General features: G+C 39.6%; 1 protein-coding gene across 1 annotated transcript in view; it reads left to right on the top strand.

Annotated features, from left to right (window-relative positions):
• The first annotated feature begins 1,045 nt into the window (after window positions 1-1,045).
• efnb2a (ephrin-B2a) overlaps window positions 1,046-21,892 on the top strand; it is a 33,015-nt gene continuing 12,168 nt past the window's right edge. The window contains exons 1-2 of the mRNA XM_086052245.1: window positions 1,046-1,814; window positions 12,142-12,425. Of these exons, the coding sequence (XP_085908371.1) occupies window positions 1,702-1,814; window positions 12,142-12,425 (397 nt within the window). The 5' untranslated portion in view covers window positions 1,046-1,701. The remainder of the gene's footprint in view (window positions 1,815-12,141; window positions 12,426-21,892) is intronic.

Below are 21,892 nucleotides of genomic sequence, written 5' to 3' on the forward strand. Positions count from 1 at the left end.
CGGCTGCCTTTGAACGGCCCTGATCAAATTAAGTTGTTAAAAAGTGCCAGATCTTCACACGTTGGTATATCTGAGGTGTGCTCTAATGGAAGACTATCACCAACGTTTTGCTTGCGAGTGTGTTTGTGCCTGTGAAATGAGATCGTCAAAGTAAGGCTAGACTAATTAAATGAAATTCAGTGTGAACAAGGACTGTTTGAATAATTCGTCTATGAAATATCTTGCTTGTTATATTTAAAAAAACGTACCGGGTAAAAGTATGTTCCGTAATAATTTCGTGGACTTTATTACTTTAAAAAGTGTAATTAGTGGTCATGTCCAACTTATTTTCCACAAAATCTAGTAGTCTACTTAAATTTGTTGAGTTCAGTCTCGTAAAGTTTCATACACATATACTAAATTAAATTCATTTCTGTCCAGCACTCTTTTGCTTTCATTCAGTGTGGCATTTCCGCTAGTGGGTGCTCTTGCCTTTTGAAAAACTCGACCTTGCCTTCAATTGCACTTCTTTTTTTCTTTTCTCAATTGCACCCATGGGAGGCACTTTGAATCGTTGTGCTTCACGGTACCGACTCACGGGTTGGCCCATGGCCCTGATTATGAGACCAGAAGCAATTGAACCAACCGCCCCATCCCCCCGTCCCTCCCGTGTCTTTTTTATTTATTATTATTACTCTTTCTTTAAAGGTTTTGAGTTTATCTTGTAATTACGGATACTCGAATGTTACATGACGTCACTTGAATTTAATTTGTAAGTATTGGCTTGGTCTCCGATATATGTAACATCTATGCATATGTTAATCTTGCAAATCATTGGCTTGACATAGGTGAGTTGAGTAAAGTTGTCGTCCTCCCTCCCTCCCTCTCTCTCCCTCACTCGCACAGCACTCACTGAACCAGTCGCCCTGCTTGACTGACAGTCGACTTGTGTTGACTTCCCCGCCCAGGGACCAATCAGCAGCGCCGATGGGCGGGGTCTTGGTTAACCCGACTCCACCTAATATATCCGCTCGCGGTTTCCCCCAGTTACTTTCTATCCAGGTTTCGGAGCTGAGAACAAGCGTGATCCGCACGTCGTCCGCGGTTGTCTGGAACGGATCTGCAACATTTGGCCGTGGACCTCTATTATGAGAACTTTCACATCAGCTCTTTTGATTTATTTCATTCTTATGTTTGATCATTTTCTTCATTTTGACCATCATCATTGTTTCGTCCTTTTCGTTTTTTTCTGCTGCTGTTAGCCACAATTTGTTGCTTATCACCACCAGCGTCATCTGAAAGGGGGACTAGCATTGCATTCCACCGCTAGTCTTCGCTCCCGTTTACGCTGCTTCTGCTACTGCTGCTGCTGCTTTGGATTTGACGCGAATATCTGGACTCAGACAAAAGGGATTTATTTTTTTCATTCTGCAAACACTACTTGTTCACTCTGAGGAATGTATAGCGACGGCTTCAAGTGCGCGCTCTGAGCAGAGGAGAATATACGCAGCGCCTGTGCGTCTTTGTGAAGCAGGTCTCGCTCCTGACGATGGTGTAGACCGCGTCGGTGTCTGTGGTCAGCGTGCATCCCCACTGGATCGGGATACAAAGTCAAAGAAACGACATTTTCCATTCGGGAGAGCTTGTCGTTCCAATAAATTTTTGGGACAAGTGTCTTTATTTGGACAAAAAATCGTGCAACCACCTGGAGACACACCAAACATGGGGGACTCGATGTGGAGATATTATTTGGGAGTTCTCGTTCTGGTCTTCAAAGTACACTTGTGTCGGGCGCTCATCTTGGAGTCAATTTATTGGAACACAACAAATACCAAGTAAGTGCGAACGCACACACGCGCGCTTGCAACGCTTGCAAAACAGCGCACGCACGCACACACACACGCACACGCCCCCCCCACCACACACGCACACACGTTGAACAGCCACCAGTAGTGCGCTGAGTATGCTGAAAATGATAATGAAAAAAAAGAAAAGAATATATATATATATATATATAATATATATATATATATATATATAATATATATATATATATATATATATATATATATATATATATATATATATATATATATATATATATATATATATATATATATATATATATATATATATATATATATAAAGAAGTTAATTGTTTATTTATTTAGGAATACATAATCAATTCCACTTACAGTTTATTCCCATCCTTTTGCAGGTTCGTCACTTGCGTCTACGTAAACGACGTGCCAATATATGGCTGCGCATTACATTATGGGGAAGTAACGTAAATAATCCAAACTTTCAACCTGATCATTTGAAGGACACGATGGCGTCCTTTGCATTATATCAGTTGGTTGGCTGGTGGATGATATTTCGGCTACTTGCAGAGGTCGGCTTTTTGCCCGACGGGCGGTGCGTTAAATCGCACCCGTGCAGCATACAAAGTACCTATCTTAAACAGTGGTATTCATCATTAGCTGTTTGTTGTCTGTGGTTGTGTACTGTTTAATTTGATTAATGAAGTGTATATGCAATTCTGTTCGACCCTGGTTGTGGTACAAAACATCTTTCCAAATTGCGCCAGTGCTCGGATTGTTGACTAATTACATGTGACTTAATTTGATGAAAGCCTTCAATGAGTTTATATTTGGGCAGAATCAAACATTTTTGGTGTTGATTAGCCCAATTTAGGGAGACACGCGGGGGAATTGCGTGCATGTATAAACTTTGCCTCGCTTAATTCCGCGGATGCTTTGGCGCTCGATCGGTCCACAAGAGCCACCAAAATGTCATTCCGGAACAATTAAGTTTATGTCGAAGCTAAACGTCCTGTGTGCTTCACTGAGTGCAGGAAAAAAAAGAGTATTTTCATTGGGGGTGAGGGGGAATACTTAAGCAGTAGGTTACTTCATATTGACGGAGGAGTAGTAACTTAATGTTATGTTTTCCTACATACCACGTGTACGTACCTTTCAATTTATGGCCCATACATTTAGTCAGGGTGCACATATATATTTAAAAAAAAAAAAACAATCTATTTGTGTCCTAGTTATCCAATTATCCGATTATCCAATTCATAATTTACCAGTGACAAATAATATCTACCCACTCAATTCATACTTGTTAAATCAAGCAAATCAAAATGCAAATACACAATCCACCAGTATAACACATTTTTATTCACAACAAAAATGTGTACGTCCCAATCAGTCTGCTGTGCTTTATCATTGTGGTGAGCGCCAATTTCAGATCAATCTACATCAGATCACTGTTCCTTTGCTATTTCGATATCCAACGTGGCTGTTCAGTGGTTCTCTGTTTCCATGCAGTCGCTATAAATAAAAGTAAATTGACTGTAAATTGTATCTATACGCCCACATTCTTTGACGTTTTTGGTGAGGTGCACAGAGAGTATTTGCATGGTGTACGGGTCTGAGCTTTGTGTTGTGCACTCAGCAACCATGGGCCTGTTTTTTAGTCTCAACTGTGTCCCAACACCTCTATAGATAGAGAGGCTGGCCAGCTATTGACTCACCAGCAGATCAGTCACCTTTTTTTTACCTATGGAAGAAGTTCATCCATAATAGCTTTTTAAGGTTTCATTTGTTGCTTTTCAAACAACATTATTTGTGGACATGTAATGTCTTGTGGCATTTCATTGTTTGGTATATGACCTATTAGCTTCCTTGTGACGCACCACACAATAAGCAATATAGAAAATGAAAGGAAGGACAACAATATAAGTCTGTTTTTAATACAGGGAGCATTAAAATTGTGTGGCTTATCAACGTTTATTTTGAAAATGTGATGCTTGTCTGACCATGGAATTTTAGCTCCCCGACTGCCACTAACGCAGCAAACATTCCGCTGAATTAGCGCGTGCATGTGCGCATTCTTTTTGTCCTGTGTGTATTTCAGGGCTAAAGGGTCAGACTGTGATATCATTGACTGAATTCTGTTTGGGATACTTTCCCTTTATGTGCTCACGGCAACAATAGAGTGAGTACTGCCTTGTAATTTAAATTCATAGCTTAAAATAAACATGCTAACAATGTCTAGAGGCTCAAAATTGTAACTTGGTATACGATTTTTTTAAATCAACCAAGATTGCTCTCTCTTAAAAAACACAAAACATGATTATTCTTGCAGCCGTTTTGACAAATCTTTGTTAATAGAAAAAAAAAATATGACAACACCTAAACTCTAATTGAGTTTCTTATTTAATTTGGAAGTTTATGGAAAGTCCTCATGCCTCTTGAATATCTCTATCAAGCAGGTTAGCAATATGCTCGACAGACCAAATGTTTTCTTCTCTTTGAGTTTGTCGTGGTCTGCCTCTTTGGCCATTCAAGAAGGATGAACGTTGGAAATATGAGGGCTCTAGGCCAGTCTAATGGCTTTGTGTGTAGGTGGGGTAGTGGAGAAAGGAAACTCAAAGCTGGCTCTATAGCTTTCTTTATGCATGCTACATGTGTGCATCTATGGAAAAAAAAATCCATCCACAAGGCCCACGGCTATGTCGATTAAACCCTATTGTTATGTGTACTGCCCTTATGCATGAACCTCCCAAGAAAAAAGGAAACACCCAACCGCCACATTCTCCTCACCACAGTCTTTCTAACACACACGCCTCCTTCTAATCCATTTTGTAGTTGGGAGGGAGAAACAAAAGAGAGGCCTGCTTTACATGGTTTATGTAAAAAGCGCGCTCCCTCTTCTCCTCTGCAGTTCATTAAGAGATTACGAATAAACCCAGAGGCCCTTTGTGACCGGGCAGTGGCGGGGGCACCTCTGTGGGTTCCTTTGTTGTTTAGGGAGGCGGACTTCTGCTTAGAGATGCGTGTCCATCATGAATGAGTGACAAGGGCCTCGGTTCTGAACGCTGTAATGATGACCCCCTCCTCTTTCCAAAAAATCCCAAAGTGACAAAATGTTTGGTTTTTTTGTTAACCTTTCCCTCTGCAACTGAGAGGGAGAAGGATCTGCTATTTGCACGTAGCTACACTGGCCAGCAGTAATAGTGAACATTTGCTGAGAGAGAAACTAAAAGGTCAGTTAATTAAGCCATGTGGTGTTTGACGGAGTGTTAAGATCGCAGGGGCCATTATGTGGCTGCTTTATGATGACAGTTGGAGATCATCATTGGGATCATGTAAGAAAAAGCAAAGTGAAATGAAACAGAGCAGGACAAGAAAGCATTGGGGCCCCTTGGGAAGAGGAGGGTAATTATGTCTAGGGCTGCTCAGATCCCGTAGGCCTGGATTACTGGATGAAAGGTGCAGGGAGTGCAGAGAGAGCCAGAAAGGACAAGAGGGGATAGGGTGACAGTCAGCATAAAGACCTCCGTCCCTTCGGCCAACAGAGGGCGAAAGCCGCAGCGCTGCACATCATTGAGGGTGGATTAACCTTCATGAAACCATGGCTTGCCCTCTTTGTCCGTCGCCTTAATGAAACCTTGCATTGCAGCTGTGATTCAGAGTCAAACAGTTGCTCTTGATCAGCGGTCAAGATCCACCATCTCCTCCTTCTGCTTTGTTTTCACATACCTTTGAGGTTTTAGGGAAAGAATGGAGGGGAGTTTTACAAAGGGATCGCACCAGGGTGGCCGTTGTTTTATGTAACACAATAATCTATTAGTTTAAATTAATTAGTTGATAAGACACTTCTCCACTTCCCACACCCTCCAAAAAAAGCTTCTCACACATACACGCCAAAGCTAAAGGAGAAAAGATGGTTAGACAAACAGATGGCACCTAAGCAAATGCTCTTTCATGTCTCCAGTGTCACTCAAATGTTAACCCAAACTAGCAGGGCTTGTCACACACAATTTCACCCCCATTTGGCACATGCAACCCGAGCAAAAGAATGGCTTCAAATAAATTGCTGGAAGATCACTTGTAATGCTTCAGCTCTGGCTCAAAGGTGTTTTTCCTACGAGATTTGGAAGTGATTTTGTCAATGCATTGGCAACCTTCTCACTATTATTCAACCTTACACATATTAATGATCTAAATTTTCTATCAAATGTACATGCCTGTGTATAGAGAAACAAGCACAGCTTGGTTGCTGCTTTTACATCATCTTCAGCAACATCAACATTTTGATGTGCGCGTCTTGGTGTGGGAATCGCTTGCCATCTCATGATTCAATTCGATTATGATTCAGAGGGCTGCAATTTGGTCTGAGATATACATATGTGTAGGTTTGTGTGTGTGTATATATATATATATATATATATATATATATATATATATGAGTATATATATATATATATATATATATATATATATATATATATATATATATATATATATATATATATATATATACATACGGTATTGTAGCGTGTACTAGCGAGGAATTGCTCAGCAGACTGACGTTTATTAAAAACCAAAACACAGTTGTTGTATACCCGCCGTTGACATCAAACAGCAAGAGAGCCTCTCTTGCTGACCGTGAGTGCCTCACTGAGAGCACGTCCCGAGTGTTGCGTTTAGGAACACGGAAATCACACCACTCTAAATTACCACAACATGACCTATTCTCCACAAACCCTTAATGGAAAAACACCTAATAATAAAATACATAACATACATAAGTTGTTAGAATATACAAATTAAGAGTACTAAAAAAAATTATGTTCCTCCTAATTATTCAAGTTTTTTTTCTATTCCGGGTGCATACCACATTTTGAATGTGTAGATCACATTATGCATATTAAAGAAAACTAAACAAAACATTTTGGATTAAGGTGAAATAAAAACAAAATTAAAAAGTGTGAAGTGTTTAGTTTAGTCTTATTTAGCACAGTGCTTTTTCCTAAGTTTACCCATGATTCTCTCCCTTCTTCATTAAAAGAGGCTTGGTGCCCAAGAAAAGTGAAATATGTCCCCAAGTATTTCTTTTTTGTATTTATAGGTAGTTTCATGTTAGTGCAACTCATAGTGTATAGTTTTTGGTCCCGTTTAAAATGCAGTCAACATTTACAGAAAAAAAAATATTCAGGCCACAGTATTGCCTTCAATTTCAATTACTCCATCATTTACTATAAACATGTCAGGAACGCCGGTACAAGCTGCAGAGTTTAATACAAGTTGAATGTACTTTCATTTTAATTGTCTTTATTTTTCTTTTGTGCATACCTTAAATAACAGAAGCTGTAACCTACCGATGGTCATATAAGAGCCTGGTACAATTATGCCGCGATTTACAGATGATCCGATTAGTTGACTAATTGCGGCTACTGTTGGTGATTAGTTGACTAGCAAAAATAGTAGTTTGTGGCAGCCCTTCATGACACGCTTGCACCAAACCTCATTGCGTTTGTGGATGGCTGCAGCACTACACTAGCGCACAGAGACAAGCATGGTAGCAATTAAAAAAAGAAAAAACAAATCGAAAATTGGGAACTGAAAATCTAAAATTGAATCAGGGCTTGAGTGAGTTGTTACATCCCTATTAATGAGGGAAATTGATTTTTCCCATGCAGCAAAATAAGCGAACTCAATGTATTCTTAGCTAATTAATTGGAATTACTTGAGATAATGTTCGACTATTGGCTAACGTTTAAGTTTGCGTCCGACTGAGTCCGAATCTGTTCCCAAACAGGACAACCGCAGTATACGGGGGGACCTTCGAGCTCTGGCTTGTTTGCGTATGCCATAATAATGCCATTATATCCATGCATTTATGATTTACCACAGCTTCTGGCGTACTGGCTCACCTTTTGTGCCGCCACTCTCCTCTCTCGCGATCAACAGTCAATAGTGTCCGTGCGTAAGCTCGCGCTAATAATAAAAACTGATCAAAAAAGGTACGCAAGTGGACCGAACCAAACATGCCATACCGAAACGTATTATATATTATAATTGGGATTATTACTAATTCAAGTCATAAATGAAGGGTTTCTCTGTACGCCTGAAAACAATTTTATTTTCACTCAAAGGGCATGTCATGATTTAGCCACTAGAGTCAGAAACAATCCCAGACCAAAATGAATGGATGGAAGAGTTGAAAATGAGATCATTGGACAAATAATACTGTAACACTCCCACACGTTGAAAAACAGGCAAAGGGAGGAACCGCAGCACAATGAGGGAGGTGCAGAACAAATTCATCACTGGTGACACGGTGCATTCTCACAATTTTATCTTGTTAGGTGCGTGCTACTATTACTTATGACTTTTTTTTCTAAACAATCCTTTTAACTTGTTCTTCTTTGTGAAGACTTACATTATCTTGCACATCATCAAAACAGAGTTATAATGTGTTCCACATTTGGGCTGTTCAGATCACACAGGATATCGCTTGTTTAACTATGACAAAAACAGGATAAAAAAAAAAGACGGCAGCATGAGACAATGACGTTTTCTTTGGCTATCGGCCCGTCTGTTGTGACGTGTTATTAAGCTTATCACTGGGAATGTTTGGTCTCCTGCAAGTTGCCCATTTCCTGCCAAGATAGCATTCATGCTAACTGGGCAGGGGTCCGAAACCCCAATGATTGTCGGAAAGTTTGCAATAAAATGTTTTATCAGCAAAGACCTTTTCCCTCCGTGTATGTACGTAGGATGTCGGCCGATATCGAGGTGTCCGTCTGTCATTTCTCTGTGAGTAGGTTGCGATTTTTAGAAAGATGTGCGCTAAATCCTTCATACATCAAGAAACTCGACTAATGTAAACCTAAAACTGTATGAATATTTTCCTTTTTTCCCCCTGAACACATACTGCCTCTCTTTGTCCCCGTGTCCATCACTACTTTGGCACTGAGTGTGTCCTCGGGGGCAGGAAAACGTATCCACTCGGCCTACATAGCTGTTGTGCTGGACTGTATTCGTTTTTCCCGTGTATGTTGCGTGCAAGTGCATGTGCACATGCCATTGCCAGAAGCAACAAAAGGATGATGGAGAGGGATGGAGAAAAGAATGCAAGTTCTGTATCTATTCATTTGCAAGTGAAAGATAATAGAGCAGCGATAAAAAACAGAAGGTGTGGAAAAGGAGTGTTGATGCACGAATCACAATGTGTTTTTCATAGCATTCTGCATTGATTCCCCCAGCCCCAACCCCCCCCCCTTCAATTGAATTGTGTGCTTGATGTTAATTAGGAACTGTCTGTGCAATGCCACAAGTGCCCGGCGTGAGGTCTCCCCTGCCACACTGCGGGGGCTGCTTTTGTAATAGTCAAAGAAAAAAAATTAAAGATAAGCTTTACTTTTCTGCTCAGTCTGGGGAGTTGAGAAAATCTCTCATGGTTTCTTTAGGGAAGAGGACTCCAAATTAGTATCAAAATTCAGGGTCATCCCATGTCTTTAAAGAGGGGGATCAACCCAAACATATTTTTTTCAAGAATGTGTTCTCAGCAGGCCTACTAGTTCAAACAGAGCATTCTGATTAATATTGCGTTTGTTGAATATGAGTTAAGCATCAAAATTCACCCCTTAAGACTTAATCCACCCGTTTTTAGCCATCTCAGGGGGCGGCCATTTTGTCATTTCTGTCGACTGAAAATGACATCACAACTACTCAGGGCTCAGGTAACAACCAATCACGGCTCAGCTTCAGAAAACAGGTCAGCTGTGATTGGTTGTTCCCTGAGTTGCAGTTGTGATGTCATTTTCAGTCGACTGAAGTGACAAAATGGCCGCCCCCAGAGATGGCTAAAAACGGGTGGATTAAGTCTTATTCCACAAACACAATATTTATCAGAATGCCTTGTTTCAACAAGTGGGCTTGCATATAACATATTCTTGAAAAAAAATATGTTTGGGTAGAATTCACCTTTAAATTTGAATTCATATTGAAAAAAATACACGACCTACTCAGACTACATTGACCACAACTTCACAAAAATGTGTTTTTTTTTTTAAATTCACATTTTGAATAATTTTCAGTTGTGTCTTCTCTTTGGTCATATTCGTTCACCGTTCATCACTTTCGACAAGGGACAAATCCTACAAGTTGCTTCAAGTAAAATGTTTAAGACCATTATTAAAAAGCTTGATACGTGTTTCATAGTAATATCGGCAAAGAAAAACAAAATCTGAGAATTGATGTTAACTTATTTCTTGAATGTGGAGATGTGAAATATGTGAAAGAATACAGCACAATGAGTAAGCTACCACAGACCAAGGAGAGGTGTGAAATAGCAAAGAAAGTTGTTTTTGTGTTTTTGCAATGTTTTTGACATTGGCTCGTTACTTATTCCATGCTGGCAATACTCATGAAAAATAAACATTGTAAATCGTATCTCAACAATAAATAAATAACATGAAGTTGAGGAACAGTCAACTCCTCTTTATCAAGGACAGCCAGTTCCGCCAACTTCTCCTGATGGCCTTTCCACAGTGAACTTCCATTCTTCCAGGCCTGTCACGATACCAAGTTTCTTCGGACAATATCGATAATAATCGATAGTATCGCCGGTGTCATTTTTTAATGCCATTGATATAGTGATTATGTTGGAGCAAAAACAACGAATGTGCATCTGTTTCAAGTGCAATTATCTTCCACACGTTCATGGATATTTTAAAAAGACACACCAACTTTGTCTTTAAAAGTGGACCTTTTGAAAACTTTAGCCAGGGTGCATACTTTCCAAAACTCCATCTTCAGCTTCTACCTATGGGCAAAGCAGATCCTTTTGGCTACGGCTGTGCAATTAATCGAAATTCAATTACAATTACGATTATTCCACTCCACAATAAGAAAATTGGCATAATCGTAAAAAAACGAGTAATATTATTCATTTATATCCAACGCACAAAGAAATCTAATTTATACGTTTGCACCTATTTTACATTTTATTATAATAAATTTTATAAATTTTGTTTGGTCCAAAAGGAACTTACTTACATTTATTTGTCTTTAGATTTTTTACGTTTAAACATTTTCTTGTGTTGTACCAAAAAATAAATTATCGTTTGAATAATCGTGATTTAAATTATTACCAAAATAATTATGACTAATACTTTTTTCATAATCGAGCAGCCCTACTTTTGGCTTTCCATTTGCTATGTGTGGCATGATCTGATCTACACATTTTTATACATTTAATAGTAGACCTCTCTAATGACTTACTGTATGTGCTTTCATTCTGTGGAATCACAGACGCAAGAGCATCTTTTAACACGCACGGCTGAAAATGCGTTTGAGGCCATAAATGTGCTTTCATGTGAACAGTTGTTTTTTTCTTTTTTTTAAAAAATTGTGCGCATATAACTTGTTTCATTTTTTTCCATCAGAGATGGGGAAAAGTGGCGAAAGTCGTTTTAAAAATTAGATCTGTTTATGTGAGGACATGGTAATATGACTTATTGGATGGGTCTTTCATTCATTTATCTATTTATTTTGTATGAAACCGGGCTCAGAAAACGATTGCCTCGATACTTCACCAGCCTGTCAATGCTCTCACATGCACAAAGTACATTTGATGAAAAACAAGAATAATCTTTGAAATGAAATGTCGTCATCATAGCTTTCACCAGCTCTTGTCCTCATTGACACGTATCAGCAACTTTCTCCACCCGTGCTGAAGTAATATATTTTTAAAAATGTCACATTCCTTTTTAGTTGTTTATATCTGTGGGTAACATACCTGATTTGATTGATTGAAGCTTGGGACCCAGCAAATACAGATTGACTTTCAATTCCAGATACATTTTATGTGCCTGAGAATATGCATAGCGTCGGAATGCTACAGGGCCTCTCCATACTTGAGACTAAATGGCGCTATTATTTGGCTTTTGGGAAATATTTAGGGAAATTCAATTACACTCCCAGACAAAGCCCTCCAGGCTTCCTGCCGACGAGTTCCTGTTACTGTTGCTCTTGTTGAAATGTTGCCTCATACAGCAAGGCTTTTTTTGTTTTGTTTTGTCATTGTTTTCTTGGTGTGTGTCCTGCGCTTTCTTAGGTGGCAATGTCTTTGGATTTCTTTACACAACGTTGAATCGAATTTGTACATACCGGTATGTGTTTTCCGTTACACGGGTGAATTGACTAATTACTGAAAATTCTTGGACAAAACACCAATTTCAATATTAGAAGATGTATTTTCTCCCAATTTATAAACAATAACAAACACGACACACTACAAAAAGCCAATGAATATGCAGGTAAGGTGTAATACTAAAGTTGTGTCCTTCCTGTCGTCTTTCAGATTTGTGCCAGGACAAGGTGTGGTACTCTACCCTCAGATTGGGGATAAACTGGACATTGTGTGCCCCCGAGTGGACGGTGGGGTGGCTGAGGGAGTGGAGTATTACAAGGTTTATTTGGTGCGCAGGGAGCAGCTGGAGAGCTGCACCATTACCAAGGCTGACACACCGCTTCTCAACTGTGTCAAGCCTGACCAGGACGTCAAGTTCACCCTCAAGTTTCAGGAGTTCAGCCCCAACCTATGGGGCTTGGAGTTCTTCAGGGGAAAAGACTATTACATCATCTGTAAGTCGCACTGTCATCTCAAATGTCCCCATAAATGTTTCTTCATGCTTAAGGCGACCTTTAGATTAGTTGTGACTTTGACCCACCTAGTTGATTCTTTTGCTGTTTTATTGGCTTGATAGTTCCACATGATGTTTGGGGCTGATATACTAACATCCTCGGGGAAGTTTTGACGGGGTTTAGTGAAGGCCTCTTGGGTTGTAATATGGGAGGTGGACTGAACCATCTGTGTGGTGCAGAGGGGGGTGTATTGAAGATAAGACCATCTGTGAGGCTCTGCCGCCGCCATCTGTGTGCTGTCACCAGTGTAGAGGAAGGCAATATTTCTTAGTCTCGAGAAGGAAGCGGAAGAAAAAGAAGTGGTGTGTTCAGATACGGAAAGAATTGCTGGAAATGCTATATAAATCAAACAATGTACAATTCAACAACTAAGAATGAATTTTAAAAAACTGATGGATGTGGCAGAATCTAATTACAGGCAAACATGTTCACGGCTAATAATGTGTACAAATGTTGTCAATGATGGCTTCTTCTAAGCCAAACAAGTGTTCCAGTTGTGCTATTTGCATTGTCCTGAATGTCTTTCTTTGTAAAAATCTAGCATTAGGGTTTTATGGACTTGCAAGTGAGTTAGAGCCATTGTCCATCAGCTTTTTCACACTCACTCAATCAGAGGTGTCCACAGAAGCTGAACAAATACTAAAAAAGTGCGTTTGTATGCGTGTGTGCTCAAAGACTTAAGAGGACCGAAGAGCACAGGCTCAATTACCCAATGTTACCTCCTATCAAGCTCGCTTTAGCCAACCGCTGCAGTTAAATATTGATGAGTTAATATTAGGGATAGACCGATTATCGACGCCGATAATCATCGTTTTGACAAATATCGGCATCAGCTCTATAAAAATCTGTTGGCCGATAATAAATCAATTTAAAACTGCCTTAAAATCAAAACAGAGATGTTTGAAAGTTTGCTGTCATTTTGAAATTTTGGAGGACTTAATTTACTGTAGAAAACAATATGGAGCTATTTTTTGGAGTTTTCACATTTTTTTAAGACATGCTGACGACCCTGGGTGCTCCCTAAACTTTTTGTTAGAATTTGATAACAATGTGTACTGTCCAAAATTTATAGTAATAATAATGTCATGTCATCTTCCAAACCGCTTATCCTAAACAGGGTCGCGGGGAGTTGCTGGAGCCTATCCCAGCCGTCAATGGGCGAAGGCAGACTACACCCCGAACTGGTCGCCAGCCAGTCGCAGGGCACACATAGACACTGTCACTGAGCGGGAATCGATCCCACGCTGCCCGCACACAACTCAGGCGTGTGTACCACTACACTATCAGCGGACATATAGTAATAATAATAATAATTTAAAAAAAAAATCAACATTATGCAAATCTGAAACAATGTTCAATAAACATGCTTAAATAAGTTTCAACAAAGTTAAGAGTTCACATTTTTTTATTTTGATGGCAATATTTTCATTTTTACTGAAAATTAATATCGGCTCCAAATAATACTAATAATCGGTATCGACATCGGCCCTGAAAAAAACATATTGATCTATCTCTAGTTCACATTGTTTTTTGGTGTTTTTTTTTTTTTAGTTATGATGCTTCTACAAGACTGATCTGCCTGTATTCCTGCCACCAAATGTTATCAATTTGGTATTCGAGTTGACATAGCAGGGTTCAATTTAGATAATGGTGAAGATGAATGAGTAAGTGATGAAGAGGCGTCACGTAGGCACGTAGAGGTCCAGAGAAACAGATGTGGGACAATGATGGTGAAAATTGTCCCAATACAGCTTGAGGCAGCTTCTCTGTGCACACACTGTTCAGATGCATGCTCACTATGGCAACTAGAAACATCCCCTTGGCTCTATCTTGCTATAGATTATATTTCTCTGTACACAGCTTTATCACAGCATGAGCAAAGAATGATTTTCAATTTCCAAAAGCCCCACACTAAATACATGTGCCTGCTGCAAGAGTTGCTTTGAATTTAAAACCGAAGGTTTTTAACGACTGGTTTTATATTCCATGCAAACGTCCCGCATTCAACATCCATGCCTCAAAATGCTGATGCGTAACCTAAAGAGGAGGAAGAAGGAGGAGATTTTTCTGTTAATTGCCTCTTTAGTCTACCTCTCGCCTCAGCTCTGCAGCTGTTGCAGCTGACCGCATTTGAATTATGGCGTTACGCTGTGAACTCCGTGATGATCCTTTTTTGATTTGGAGAAGCTCCAGCCTTGCAAGGGAAAGTACACGTAAAAATAAAAACGATGAGACCAGAATGAAAGACGATGCAGAGTGGAAACACCAGTTTTTGCTTGTGCGTGTAATTGCTTGGGAGAAACAGTATGTTGTTGTGTGAAGTATGTTAAATTAGGGCTGCTCGGTTATGAAAAAAATATGAATCATGATTATTTTGGTGATAACTGAAATCACTATTATTCAAACGATCCTTTAATTTTTGCAGGGATGGACCGATTATCGACTAGGCCGATTATCGGCGCCGATATTCTGCATTTTGGCGAATATTAGCATCTGCTTTTTAAAAAAATCTGATGGCCGATAATAATAAATCATTTTAAAACTGCGTTGAAATCAAACCAAAAATCTGTAAAAGTTGAACATTTCTGTCATTTTGAAATTTTGGAGGACTTTATTTACTGTTGAAAAGAGCTATTGTTTCAGTTTTCATTTCACTTTTTAAGACATGCTGACCACCCTGAGGGCTCCCTGAACTTTCTGTTAGACTTTTATCACAAAGATGTATATAATAATAATAATACTGATTATAATAATAATAATATTGTCAAAAATGAATAGCAATAATAATAAAAACAACAACATTATGCAAATCAGAAGAATTGTTCAATAAACTTATGCTTAAAGACATTGCCAATATTTTCCCTTTTACTGAAAATGAATATGGCCTCCTTGACTACTAATAATCGTTATCGTATTGGCCCTGAAAAAACCCCATATCGGTCTATCTCTCATTTTTTGGCACAAAACAAGAATATGTTTAAATGTAAAAAATCAAATACATTTAAGTTTTTGTAAGTTCCTTTTGGACCAAACAAAATTTATAAAATTAGTTATTATAAAATACAATAAAATAAACAAGGTGCAAATGTATAGATTCAAGTATGATTTCCTTATGTAAACAAACATAGTGCGTTGGATATACATGAATATTAAAGGGACGGTGGGGCCGGGATGGCCATGTTTTCACTCACAAGTTCATTTCATATATTTTTTGATCAGGAAAATGAAAAGGGTTGTCATTTTCTATTTTATCAATAAATTTGGGAGAAATTAGGAATTAAGTGACTCCATGAATAACGCCCCTTGTTAATGAGGAGAATGGCCGCGCCCCCTAGCGTTCTATCCTTGTTCGGCCGGAGTCACGGGAGTAACCGATTCCAAACTCTCCATTAGAAATCATTATACTTTCATTACTTATAACGTCCAAAAACGGCGATCAATTGGCACCAAAATATATGTGGACATACCTAATAATGCCCTCTTCAACATATCAAAAAGATCAACCTCTCCGTGGCTGATTAATATGAGAATGAGAAAATGTATAAGTCAGCAGAGCTACATAGATTTAGGCTGGAACTAGCGCACACTGCTTCTTTGCTTGAAAAAAAAAAAAAAACACTGCTTCTTTGCTGATCACGGTTAGGACGAGCGAGGCCTTTAATACCAGTCAGGATATTTACAGAGACTGAAGTGGGAATGAGGAGACGTGCACATTTATTTGGATGAGGAATGGCCCCATTTTCTCGACCGGCAACACGCCGTCCAATTTGGAACGTAAACAGCCGAAAAGGTACATTCCAATGCGGCCCCACTCGGTTGTGGATTCAGCCTCGCTGGAACTTTTTGTTCGCTGAACATTGACGCTTGTTCGATGAGGGCTTACCTCACTCTCTGGCGGCTCTCTGTCTGACAACGCACGCGACTCCTTGGGAGGCAACCCCGCAACTTGAAGATCGAAGCAGGCTGGACGCAGAGTAAGGAGCTAATTTGCCGTAAATCCAATCACAAAAAAGGCCCTTAAATCACTACAGAGTCTTTTGAGGTGGGCATTTTAGTACTAATGTCATTTTTACATGCAAACCTATTATATAAGTGCCAATGTTAAGCTCACCCAAGTGTCCCTTTAACAATCACTTTTTTACGATTATGCCAATTGTGCAATTTTGTAGTATAATAATTGTAATTGAGTTTCGATGAATTGCACAGCCCTATGTTTAATATTAGAAGTGACCTGGAAAAAAAACCCGACACGTTTGAGTGTCCATTTTCTGCAGCTCACACTCAAGATTTACTGCAAGGATTTGATTAGTCTTTTGGAGCGAGCACTTGGTACATAATTAATTAAGCAGCGTTTAATCCTCCATGTCCTCTCTCAATTGCCAAGGAACCCACATCAATTCAAAAGATCTGGATCTCAACCAATTGGATTAGCGCTGCTTTATGTCGATAAACTGCGCAAAGACGAGAATTACATTGAATGGATGGACCTACACAATCACTTCAAGCGTATTGATTCAAGTATAGGCACTATGTCTGTATTTTTTTTTTTTCAACATCTCATTGACAGACATTTAAGTCTATTTCCTGTCCTAAAAATAAATCAGTGATTTGTGTCTGCGCCTCTGTGTTTGTGTGTGTGAGCAGGCTGCCTGACACATGTTGTGTTGCATCTGTCCAACAGGCAACTTTATGTCTGCCGATATTTCTGTCACTGTGCCTACAAGTGTGCGCGATGTGCTTTCATGCGTGCCCCGTGTCTGTGAATGTGTCTTTAAGTGGCCGCGCTTGCTGCTCCACTTGGGAGCAAACGAATTTGACGTGATAGTTTGTGGCAGCGCGGCCTGAAGAGGAGAGCCTTGTTAACGTGATTACAGCACATGAGCAGAAAGGAAGGAAGAGGAAGGTCTGTGATAGATATATTGAAAGAAATAGACGTTGAGGTCATGCGACAGATGTTAAAAAACAACAAAAGGATAGAGGAAAAAATAGATCTCATCAAAGAGAGCGAATACAGTGCTTTTCAGTGAAATAAACTGAAATCTCAGTCAAAAGAGTCATTTGAGAGTAAAATAAGCGCATGGAAGTTCCACTAAACAAAGGGGAAGTCATCCCAAAATGTTTCTTGACAAGAATGTGGCCTATGCGGGCCCACTAGTCGAAACACGGCATTCTGATGAACATTGCGTTTGTGGAATAAGAGTTCATCCACCCGTTTTTAGCCATCTCTGGGGGCAGCCATTTTGTCACTTCTGTCGACTGAAAATAACATCACAGATGCTCAGGGCCAAATGTGGCTCACCTGTTTTCTGAAGATGAGCCATGATTGGTGGTTACCTGAGCCCTGAGCAACCGTGATGTCATTTTTGGGTGACAGCAATTTGCAAAGTGGCCGCCCCCTGAGATGGACAAAACCGGGTGGATTTTGCTGCTTAACTCATATTCAACAATATGAATATGATATGAATCCGAATGCTGTGTTTCAACTGGTGAGGCTGCACATTTTTGTAAAGAACATTTTGGGGTTGACTTTCCGTTTAAATAAAGGCTTCATAATCAATTTAACAAACAGGCTTCAACAAAGTAACATTTGTATGTGGTGGTGGATTTGTGGAAAAAAATCTCAAACGATTAGATTTGGGACTCCCGTGTATAATAAATTGCGGTTATTATGAAGCGTATACCTGACGAACGTAGACCTTTAATTACCTTTTGATTTGATTGGTAGCAGTTGTTATTAGACAGCTGTGGTATTTGGGGTGAGCGCTCTTTGGCCTGGCCTTTTTCTCTGGGTCATTGGGATCCCTGAGTGCTGTCACAGGTGATTTGGCAAAGAGCGGTGACGGGCTCCAAGCGCAGCACTGAGATGATGGCTTCACGCTCCATAGCTACCCCACAGATGGCAATTACGCCGAGTATTTAGATCATAGCTGTCTTTGTCTGGCTTGGTTTGATCTTCCTGTAACGCGTCATCATCATTGTGTCCGGTGCTTAGTCTCTCTCTTTGTGCAACACAATTTGCCCTTCTGCTTATCTGTCTTTCTTGAATCCCTTTATTGTCTCATATCAATGCTGCATTTGTGCTTTTGCACTATACGCTATATATGAATAAAACCCACCAAATTCAACAATGAAAAACAGTAGATTCCCATGTTCATCAAAAGATTTTCCTGTAAGCCACAGAATCAGAATTCAACTCTTTGGAGAACAAGCTCAAATTGACGGTGTAGACAAGTAAACAGCAGCATTGTCTCACGGCTTCTTTAGTGAGTAAAATGCAATTACATTTGATATGTTAGCTTAAGGAGGAAGTCAACGCAAACATTTTTTTTCAAGAATATGTTCTATGCTAGCCCACTAGTTGAAACAGGGCATTCTGATAAATAGTACGTTTATGGAATAAGAGTTAAATCCACTCGTTTTTAGCCATCTCTGGGGGCTGCCATTTTGTCTTCTGTCGACTGAAAATGACATCACAACTGCTAACAACGACCAATCACGGCTCAGATTCAGAAAACAGGTTGGCCGTGATTGGTCGTTGTGAGCAGTTGTGATGTCATTTTCAGTCGACAGAAGACAAAATGACCGCCCCCGCAGATGGCTAAAAACGAGTGCATTTTGATTCTTAACGTATATTCCACAAACGCAAAGTTAATCAGAATGCTGTGTTTCAACTAGTGGGCCTGCTGGGAACATGTTCTTGAAAAAAATATGTTTGGGTTGACTTCCGCTTTAACTGTGTCGATTAGCTCTGGCAGTGACCACTCTCTGAGCTGTCTGCAACAGCGGAGGTTTTTCACTTTAGGCATTTGAAATTGGATCTCACAATTGACTGTCGGGTTCAACACACGTCGCTTCTGTTGCAAGTAAATGACGTTTGAGATGTTAAATCAATTCTACATTGTATTTAAGATTGTTGTTAGTTTTACAGGTGTCTTGCAAAGGAAAAGAATGAGGACACACGGCTTGACCTTTGTCTTGTCGTTGAGACCATTTGTGATGTGATATGTGCAAGAAATTGTCTGGGCAGGTGGGCGTGTTCAAGTGGGAAACGCTTTATTAAGGTTTTCGTGACATACTGTATGACCTCCAGGGCCAATTGCATCCATCCATCCATTCATCCATCCATTTTGTGTAGCGTTTGTACCGTTCAGGGTCATGGTCTCAGCTGACTTTGGGCAAAAGGCAGACTTCAGTCTGGACTGTTTGCCACTCAGTCACAGGGAACAATTACACCCACAGAAGGAGAAGAAATTGGAGAATATTGAACAGCACGGCGGAAGAGAGAATAGTCACTCCATTCAAATTGGTAGATATGTGACCAAAAATAAATGTGCTGTATGTTGCTGTAACATACCGACAGAGCACCGAAGCACTTCAGTCTTAACATGATCCTTTTTTAAAGCCGTTGGAGTATTTTTCCTGATGTCCTTTCCTTCTAGCGACAGCTTTTTTCACAATTGTGTGCACACGCGAATGCATGCGTATAATTTCCAACCACTAAACTTCCAACCACATTCAACGTTTTAAATAAATACACATTCCTCAGAGATCGTCCTCGTTCATCACTAGTTGCCTGCAAAGCATAGCAGACTGGTGGGTTTGCTGTTGTTGTTTTTTTTAAACCCCCTTATGTCCTTCATCTTGTCCTTAGTGTTTGTCAGTCTTGTTTTAATGCCAATGGAAGTTGAAGATTGTGAATACTTTGCATGAACCTGCTCCACTCTTCCAATCTTGTACCCTAGCAATGAGGATTAGCCTGGTTACTTCTCGCTGGTTAGTCTCTCTGTCAATCCACAATGGTCTCGTCTGGCATCATTTTAGATTAGGGCTGCTCGATAATGAAAAAAAAAAAAAAAGAATCATGATTATTTTGGTAATAATTGAAATCACAATTTTTCAAACGATCATTTATTGTTGGGTACAAAACAAGAAATTGTTTAAACTAGTGCTGTCAAACTTATCACATTATCGGGCGGTAATTAAATTTAATAATTGATCGTGTCAAAATATGACCGCCTATGTATCATCCCACTCATTGCAGTGCAGTGAGCAGCAGAGCGGACACGTGCGTCTGTAAAGTAGTAAAGCTGGTAGGGAATTCATATTTTTTAAAAATACAGATGGAACAATAAATAAGCAGCTAGTCATTTGCACTCATTGCAAACAGTTTCCCCCGGCTCGCGGATGTTGCCGGGGACTATAAAGAGGCATTTCGAGAGAAGAGGGTAGCTTTAAATCTCAGAAATGTGAATAAGTTGTTTTCCCTCAGTGGCTGAGGATGAGTAGAGAAGAGGGCTGTCTTGTTTTGTGTGAATAAAGTCAGTTAATCTAACACACGACATGCTGAGAACTGTACTGCTTCTCACTCACCCTCATAGTAGAAACAGAGCATAACACTCACCCGTCATATGAGCGAATCACATTTGTGTGCACTTCAGGGACCACTCGGAAAACATAAACTCTGAGAATATTACAAGGGCCAATGTTTACATTACACACACACACACACACGCACACCCCTCCATACACTCACACACACGCACCCCCCCCCACACACACACATTTTGTTTGCACACATTTGAAATATTTCTGTCACTGTTCTGAGGCCCTTTTGCGTTTTTGTTTTTGTAGTGAATGCAAATAGTCTACTCCAGAATGTTAATTTTTTTAGTTTATTTTTCATCTCATGAGGATTTATTGTTATAATAAAAAAATACATTACATTTGAACAGTATGTTGAATGTATATATCCATCTTGTATCTTATCTTTCCATTCCAACAACAATTTACAGAAAAATATGGCATATTTTGGAGATTTGGGTTTCGAGATTTCGAATTGCAATTAACTACGATGAATTATTTTTTCAAGCTGTGATTAACTCAATTCAAATTTTTTTATCGTTTGACAGCCCTAGTTTAAACGTAAAAAATTACATTTTTTTGGGACCAAACTAAATTTATACAATTTGTTGTCATTTTTTTGTGTTGGATGTAAAATGAATATTATTAGTCGTTTTTTACGATTATGCCAATTTTGTACTAATCGTAATTGTAACTGAATGTCGATTACTTGCACAACCCTATTTCAGATGGGCTGCCCTTTGTCACCCAGGCGGCCTCAAACACATGATGTTAAAATCCAAGTCTGGCTTGCCTGGCACAAATGTTTTTCTCTGCATGCAACAGGGCCATTGAAGTTTAAAATGACCTTCCATGTGTTGCAAATCAAATTAAAACAATCTTCTTGGCCTTCGTTTGGTTCCGACACTGTGATTAAAACCTAACTACTCTTTCTTTTCAGTTATTGCCTTCCACCTGTCTGTGCAACCGTGCCATGCCGTAAACACAAGTGTGGCGTTAGTCGCCGCTCACAAGTCAACCGTGTTGCTTCATGATATCCAACAGGA

Source organism: Filicampus tigris, chromosome 14 (assembly GCF_054856515.1).
Source record: "Filicampus tigris isolate MCC_2025a chromosome 14, RoL_Ftig_1.0, whole genome shotgun sequence".
Taxonomy (NCBI): domain Eukaryota; kingdom Metazoa; phylum Chordata; class Actinopteri; order Syngnathiformes; family Syngnathidae; genus Filicampus; species Filicampus tigris.